Consider the following 7,950-nt stretch of genomic DNA (forward strand, 5'->3'; position numbering starts at 1 on the left):
TGTGAAAGTTTACTGCCCCCAGCCATCTGTTGGGCTAGGAAAATAACTATTGTTATATATTGGCTTGATCACGTCAACGGTTCATGTTTCATGAAACAATGTAAACATATGGGGCTGCACTAGAATGCATATAAATAAATAGAATATACATATCTGTATATAAAAAAAATAAGCCTACCAACCAACCAAAATGAAGCATTTTTTTTTCTTTCTCAAAAGCGGCATGGTACTCGTGGACAGGGCAAACTAACCAATAAAGTCCAAGCTGGTTTAAAAAAAAAAAAAGCGTCGCGTTCATGTCACACAGTCCTCCATCCTCCCTGAGTCCTCTTTCCCGGCTGCTCATGAACGATAGGTGTTAAGCTAACTTGCTCTGCGCAATGTTTATGGGATCCTCTCCACGACGTAACTAATCCTCGCCTCCGTGGTGGCAAATAAACCACACTTCTAACAAGTAGCGCTCTCACTAAAGGCAGATGAGGAGTATCTAAGCATGAAACACACCGAGCAATGAGAGGACACGCGAAGATGGAGAAGCTAATGCTATCGTTAAGCAAACGTGAAATGCAGAGTGGCGAAAGACCAGAATAAGTGCTTAGGTGTACAGTACGCTTTGCAGAGATTAGTCAGTAGGGCGGTGTCAGAGCAACTAGCTATGAACAGAAAATGTCTATTACAATTAATGAGTATCTAGAGGTAAAATAATGGGTCAGCTACACAAGCACAGGCTCAAAAAACAGAAATGAATCACTTTAGTGTCCGTGCATTATCAGGGTAATAGCTTTTAACTCATTCAGTGCCATTGACGAATTTACTTGTCTTTTCACAATCCAGCCATATAATCCCAGGAATTTATTGATATATATATATATATATATATATATATATATATATATATATATATATATATATATATATATATATATATATATTTTTTTTTTTTTTTTCAAACGTTTGGGTAAAAGAGGGTCTGAAAATGTCTGGCAGTGAATGAGTGAAGGTTTTGATGGTATGATGTAATATCCTGTCATGTTTGTGAATGTCACTATCGTGAATATTGCACTGAAGCTTGAATTGAAGAGTATCGGCAATTGAATCGAAATCGCAATATCTGTCAGAAAAATTGCACTCGAATCTTCTCCTAAACTGGTTGAGCCCTAATGATTTGCATGCAGCGCTTCCTGAAGCACCAGAAACCTTCCACAAGTGTCGCTTTCATGCTCCCGCCGCCGCCTTTGTATTTTCAATACAGTATTTGCAAGCGCCGTCAATGCGGCCTCGCCTCTCCACTTTCACAACAAAGCTGCTCCCCGCTTGTCATTTGCATCCAGCCGGACCGTTTTATTTATGTATTTTTTTTTTTTTTTTGTAAACGGGCTCGTTGCCTGGTTGCGGAATAACTGATGCACTTTAAATGGTCAGGCGACATCATTTGCATATCAGACAGCCCGTCGCCTTAGTTCCCCGTCCATCGTAGGTCCATGTGCAGACCAGCTGGAGCTGGGACGGAGGAGACTGGATGCTCCGCGGAGAATAGATTTGCTCTTTTTCGCATCCGAGGCGTTAATGACGGCTTTAATATTAGCAGGTAGGCACCGTCTTCTTTTATCAGCTGCAACTTTGATGACATTCAACTGGAATTCACCACCTCTATGAGATTAATGTCAGCAGTTGTGATGTAACAGCCCAGACCTGCGAGAGCGCCGTTTGCTCGTCAGCGCGACGAGGCTTTCCCCGGTCCGTTTAACTTGCCGCGAGCCCGCCAGCCGGCCGCCTCGCTCGCCGGGCGCTTAAGCAATCAAATTACAAGGCCGCACTGTGCGTTATTGTCTGAGGCACTTTAAATGACTTCTTCGGGAGAGGCATTTTATTTAGATTAGCCCGCAGTGCCTCGGCCCGTAAAGAAAGGCTGCAGTGTGATGCTCAAGTGGCTCTCTCCACACTTGCCCCCTCCACTTCCATCCGCACCCCCCCCCCCTGCCCCCTCCCCTCGCCCCCACACTTCTAACCCGAGGCCTCACTCGCGTCCACCTTCCAAGCATGTGAAATGCCAGGGGAAACCCCCAAGCGACCATGGCAGGGCTTCACGGCATCTACAAGGTGGAACACGGCTTGCACCCAGATCATCCTTGAACATTAGATTGATTGACCTCCAGCGTGTTTTTCTCATGGGAAATAATGTTAAGTGCACAAATCTGTTAGCGGCTTAAACTGTTTTCATCATGAACCCTTTATTAACAGCGCAGGCAATGTTTGAGGTTGTATTTACAGGGGGCTGAGCAATTAATTGAATTCAAATGGACATCGTAAATGTAGTAAGAGCCATTTTCACATTGTAAAAGCTGCGATTTTGAAGAAAAAAATATGGCCCACTAGTTGAAACATGGCACTCTGATTAATATTGCGTTTGTGGAATATGAGTTAAGCAGCAAAATCCACCCGTTTTTAGCCATCTCAGGGGGAGGCTCAGCTTCGGAAAACAGGTCAGCCGTGATTGGTCGTTACCTGAGCCCTGAGTAGTTGTGATGTCATTTTCAGTCGACAGAAGAGACAAAATGGCTGCCCCCAGAGATAGCTAAAAACGAGTGGATTAACTCTTATTCTACAAACGCAATATTTATCAAAATGTCTTTAAGTAATATGCTGCCATACAGGTGAGAGATCATGTAGCAATCAGACAATTTTTCATTAGATTATTATAAGTTTTTGCTGTGTGCAGTTGCAATTGTGAATTTTTCTCTCACGTGTGTTCTGTGTGCGCCCAAGCCCCGGAGTGTGAGTGGAGTGGAGATGAGAAAAAGGCAGGCGGCGCACATCGAGGCCCCACCACAGGTCCCCGGACAGCCCCGACCCAACACCTGCTGCCTCTGCTGGTGCGGCTGCTGCAAGTGTCTCTGGTAGGTCCTTCCTCCTTCACCATACACACTGGCAAAGACACGGGAATATTGTCTTTTTTTTTGTTTTTGTTTTGCAACAAATGCATTTCGAAGTGTCTTAAAGTGAAAGTCAACCCAGCAGGCCCACTGGTTGAAACACGGCATTCTGATTAATTTTGCGTTTGTGGAATATCAATTAAGCAGCAAAACACACTAGTTCTAAGCCATTTTTGGGGGCGGCCATTTTGTCTTCTGTCGACTGAAAATGACATCACAACTGCTCACAACGACCAATCCCTGCTGACCTGTTTTCTGAATCTGAGCCGTGATTGGTCGCTGTGAGCAGTTGTGATGTCATTTTCAGTCGACAGAAGACAAAATGGCCGCCTCCGGAGATGGCTAAAAACGAGTGGATTAACACTTCCACAAACACAACATTTATCAGAATGCCCTGTTTCAACTAGTGGGCTTACATAGAACATCCATCCATTATCTATACCGCTTATCCTCCCCAAAATTTTTTGCGTTGACTTCCCCTTTAAAGGTACCTCTGGGTTGAAATGTAAGACCCGCCTCATCGGGTTGCCCTTTAGCGAGGCAGCAAGCAATGCCAATGAGCTGCATGCAGCTCCTGCAGCTGCCTCACTTGGGCCGCATGCTTCTTCCCAAGAAAGCAGCAAATGAATGAATGTTCGTTGTGGGCCAGTGAATGGCGAATGCGTCGCCTCTGTCGCAGCACTCCATCTGAAGAGGTGGCAGGCTGGCAGCTTGTCAGGCCTGGAAGGAGTCTCCCTACAAGCCAGCGTTTCATGACTTCCATACGGATCCGTTTTGTTTTTTGTTTTTTTTTTCTGCGCTGATGATTCAGTTGTTGTTTTTTTTTTTTTGTTTGTTTTTTTCTCCCGGTCTATCAAACTTCCCCATCTCGCTTCGCCCCCTCCTCGCTCATCCCCTCTAACCCAGTCCTCACCCGCGATCATACAATACCCTTCTATTTCCATCCTCTCATCACATGCAAAACAGCTGTGAAGAACAGTCTGTATATTTAGCCGTATTGTGAGGGCGCCCGGGGGCTGTGGCCCGCTTACCCTATTAGAGGCAGCACAATGGGGACTTTGACAAGAGCTGGAGAGAGGAAGCAGAGATCCTCCATGGTGGGCCAAAAATAGACGGCATAGTGTCTGTTGCATTATGGACCAGGGCGAGTGTGACAGAGCCGCGGTGGATGGAGGGAAGCTAGCATGTGTGTTTAGCGTGTTGACAGGAGGCCATTGTTCACTGGATGTGTGGCAATGTTTACTGTAGATGGTCTCGCTCACTTGAGGCTCACACGCATCTCTCCCAGCTTGATTAATAGCTGCGTGATACAAACCAAGAATTACATGACGCTAACGTTTTTTTTTTTTATTTATGTTGTGGGCAAAGTTTGGGCAGTATTTTTCATTTCCTTTCTTAGATTGTGAACTAAAAAAGACACTCATCATTTATCTTTTCTGTCAAAAGAGTTGAAACAAACCTGCCTCTCTCTCCATTCATGTCACGCGAAAGTTTGTCACGTGGGCAATTTAAAAAATGAAAAATACAAATCTGAATCAGATGAGGACGGTCCTACTAGGATGAAACATATTTTGCAAAATAATTTGACAAATGTGCCATGCAACGCTCTTGTAAATGCACAGATAATCCAGTAGGATAGCTCTCTGTCTTGACTTTGACTTTTTTTTTAACTACCATGAAATTTAAGTCTGAATGCTAGCATTGTGCGCTAGTATTAATGGCAAGCAACAAATAATGCAAGCGTTGTTTTTGCCTTGATCACAAGCTAAGTGACTGACTTGTCTCTGCACATTTACAGAACTATACTGTGTGTGCAGCATTTACTTGGCATACGTCTAAAGAAAGATCATAAATGCAGCCTTACAGGTTGGGAAAATCAATGCAAGTACTAGGGCCACACTCAAAATAAAAAACTAAAATTCACAGAGGAAAAAATGTGATGTTATAAGAGAGAATTGTTACATGATGAGAAAACAAGTCTAAACCTTATGCAAAAAAAAAAAAAAATGCTGGTTCCCGAAAAACAAAACTGTATTCTAGTAATAGTCATTATTTTTTTATGTTTTATTCTCGTAAATTTGTGACTTTATTTTCATATGATTAAGATTTTTTTTTTTTAAATATTAGTTTTATTACCCAAAGGTTATTACTTTGTTCTCTAAAAGCACAATTTAAATTGTAAGGTTAAAGTTAGGTTATAATCTCGTTTTGTTGGTGTGAAATTGCAGCTGTATACTCATAAAATGACTTTTTCCAATAAAATGTTATTTTCATGAGACTCAGAAATAATTTAATTTGTAGACTATAATTTCATAACATTTATCTTTATATTGCAGCATATTATGGAAAAATGCGGCTTTGAATTTATAAGATTATTACCCATTTTGAAAAAATGCAGCTCTATTTTTTCAGAAAAATACATTACATGATTTGCTTTCCATATTTATACAAAGTAACTGTTTTTTTCCCAAAATAAATTGACCTTTTTAAAATACAACTTCATTCTACTGATATTACAAATTCATTTTGAATAATACAATTTTATCCTCATCCAATTATCACTTTTTGAACTTTTGCACTTTTGAAGGTGAACCACTTTGACAACTTTATATTCCCCGCAAACATACGGATTTCTCAGCATTTGTTTTGTTCTCCTTTTCATTGATTCTTTTTAATCGCTGTACAACACTTTGTGTTGCATTTTTTAATGTCTGAAATGTGCTACATAAATAAAATTTTATTTGATGATTTGAACATTGCGCTATTATATTTGTCAGAATACACTGTCAACTGTCATAGTGTGGGAATTTCTTTTCTTTTCATTTCGGCCCAAATTAATAAAGTCTTCACCAGTAGATTGATCATTAATTCAGCCATGAAAGCAAAGACGCAAAATGGAGTGCACTATTGGACGGCAGTAGTCAAAACCCTTGTCTTGCTCATGCAGGAGTGAAGACAGGATGGAGAGAAGCGAACTCCAGACCTGCACCAAGATGGACAGTATTGAAGCTGCAGAAGATCAGTAAGTCCCCCGCCCCGTCGGCCTTGGCTTTGCGTCGTGACGACCGCGTTGTCTTGATCTCTAGCGTGTCCCACCGCCACCGCAGACACCCCAGCCTCGACGAGGTGCTGTCGTGGTCTCGGAGCTTCGAGATGATGCTGCGCTCGCTGGAGGGCCGGGAGATCTTCCGGGAGTTCCTGAGGTCGGAGTACAGCGAGGACAACCTCCTCTTCTGGTTGGCCTGCGACGAGCTGAAGAAGGAGACGGATCCCTCGGTGGTGGACGAGAAGGCCAGGATCATATACGAAGACTACGTGTCCATACTGTCGCCGAAAGAGGTTTGGACTTTGATTCCTTTTCGGCAAAGGCTGGCCATTTGACCTTAAAGAAAAAAGTCAACCCAAACATATTTTTTTCAAGAATATGTTCTATGCAGGCCCACTAGTTGAGACGAGGCATTCTGATTAATATTGCGTTTGTGGAATATGAGAAATCCACCCGTTTTGAGCCATTTTAGGGGGGCGGCCATTTTGTCACTTCTGTCGACTGAAAATGACATCACAGATGCTAACGACCAATCACGGCTCAGCTTCAGAAAACAGGTGAGCCGTGATTGGTGTGTCAGCCATTTTCTTTTTTCTCACCCGCGGCAGGTGAGTCTGGACTCGCGGGTACGAGAGGGCATCAACCAGAGCCTGGCCGAGCCCAGCAGCCTGATGTACGAGGAGGCGCAGCTCCAAATCTACACGCTGATGCACCGTGACTCCTTCCCCCGCTTTCTCAACTCCACCGTTTACAGAGACCTCCTCGCCAACAGGAGGCGCACCTGCCTCGACACCTAAAGTCCAGCACCGCACCTTACCCTCGAAGCCCTCCATCGAGACGACTACGTCAACTATGGTGCCAGAAGTCCGGTTTGGAAAAACAAACTCTTTCTTGATTGCAAAAAGACTAAATGACATCCGAGATAGCTGGTTATTATTGTTCCTATTTATATTTTTCAAGCAATTTCTTGCCAGTGACGTGAGTTTGCTGGTTGCTTTTAGTTCAAATATGACGTGGCCGCCTTCGCCGGCCGCTGATTGTTTTGCGAGTGCAGATGTCTCAATGGTCACGTTAGACTGTGGACTGCTCAGGACCAGGAAGTAAGAACGAGAACGTGAGAGAGAGAGAATGGACACGCCAACTATTCCTGTACTGTAATAATGACACCTCACTTTTAATTTCTAACCCCATTTCCCCCCCTCATATCATTTTGAGCTAATGAGAAGAAGGCTGTCTCACGCCCACGACTGTAACCGTATTTTTTGTTTGTTTTTTTTAAAGATTTTTCTTTTGGAATTGGCTCTCCGGGAAGGGGAAAAAAAACAGTTTTATTCGAGGGGAGGCGTCCACGTTGAAGAAGCAGCAACCGTCCGTGTTTCCATCCATCCATTTGAGCACTTTCCTTCTTTACGTGGGAGAAGTAAGGGCTAGACTTGTGGTTGGGCAGCTACATGTAACTCAACAATGCCTTCACACGTGTTTTGAAAAGACAAAAAAAAAAAAAAGGCAGCACAAGTGGCGCTGCTGTAGCCCCCGCCTCCTTAGAAAGCAACCGCAGTTAATCCCGACCATTCCCTTCTTTTCCCCCTCCTCCCGCTTCCCATTCATACCCTCAAAGCCTGACAAGCACAGGTCAAAAATAAATAATAATAATAACAACACAGCGGTAGTCGTCTTCTACATTCAGGCACTGATGCGGTTGGGATAACGAGCCCCCGACCTTTTTTTCTGTGAGGTGAAGCGGGTGCCAAACATGATGTCAACGGCGCTAAGGAGGAGAGAACTCGTTCTAGCCAGCAAACTTTTTGTTAGCGACAATGCTAACACTCCCCCGTGGGCGCTAGAGCCGCTTGCTAGGTTAGCATGCCTTTGCGCTACACACTCTCTTTGGTCTACTTTTCTAAAAAATAATAAAATAAGAAAGATAATAATAAAAAAAAAAAAATCTGACTTTGAACGCATGATAATGTG

At 43.4% G+C, this 7,950-nt stretch overlaps 1 protein-coding gene across 7 annotated transcripts in view; it reads left to right on the forward strand.

Moving 5' to 3' along the window:
* The window catches only part of rgs17 (regulator of G protein signaling 17), a 50,031-nt gene extending 42,393 nt beyond the window's left edge, over window positions 1-7,638 (forward strand). For 5 of the 7 annotated variants that reach the window (XM_086045540.1, XM_086045538.1, XM_086045541.1 and 2 more), the window contains 4 exons: window positions 2,767-2,897; window positions 5,881-5,955; window positions 6,020-6,272; window positions 6,588-7,638. In XM_086045540.1, the coding sequence (XP_085901666.1) occupies window positions 2,767-2,897; window positions 5,881-5,955; window positions 6,020-6,272; window positions 6,588-6,776 (648 nt within the window). In that variant the 3' untranslated portion in view covers window positions 6,777-7,638. Of the gene's footprint in view, window positions 1-974; window positions 2,898-5,880; window positions 5,956-6,019; window positions 6,273-6,587 lie in introns of those variants that run through there. The other 2 variants (XM_086045543.1, XM_086045544.1) reach the window with 2 other exon arrangements.
* Window positions 7,639-7,950: the final 312 nt, after the last annotated feature.

Source organism: Filicampus tigris, chromosome 11 (assembly GCF_054856515.1).
Source record: "Filicampus tigris isolate MCC_2025a chromosome 11, RoL_Ftig_1.0, whole genome shotgun sequence".
Lineage (NCBI taxonomy): Eukaryota > Metazoa > Chordata > Actinopteri > Syngnathiformes > Syngnathidae > Filicampus > Filicampus tigris.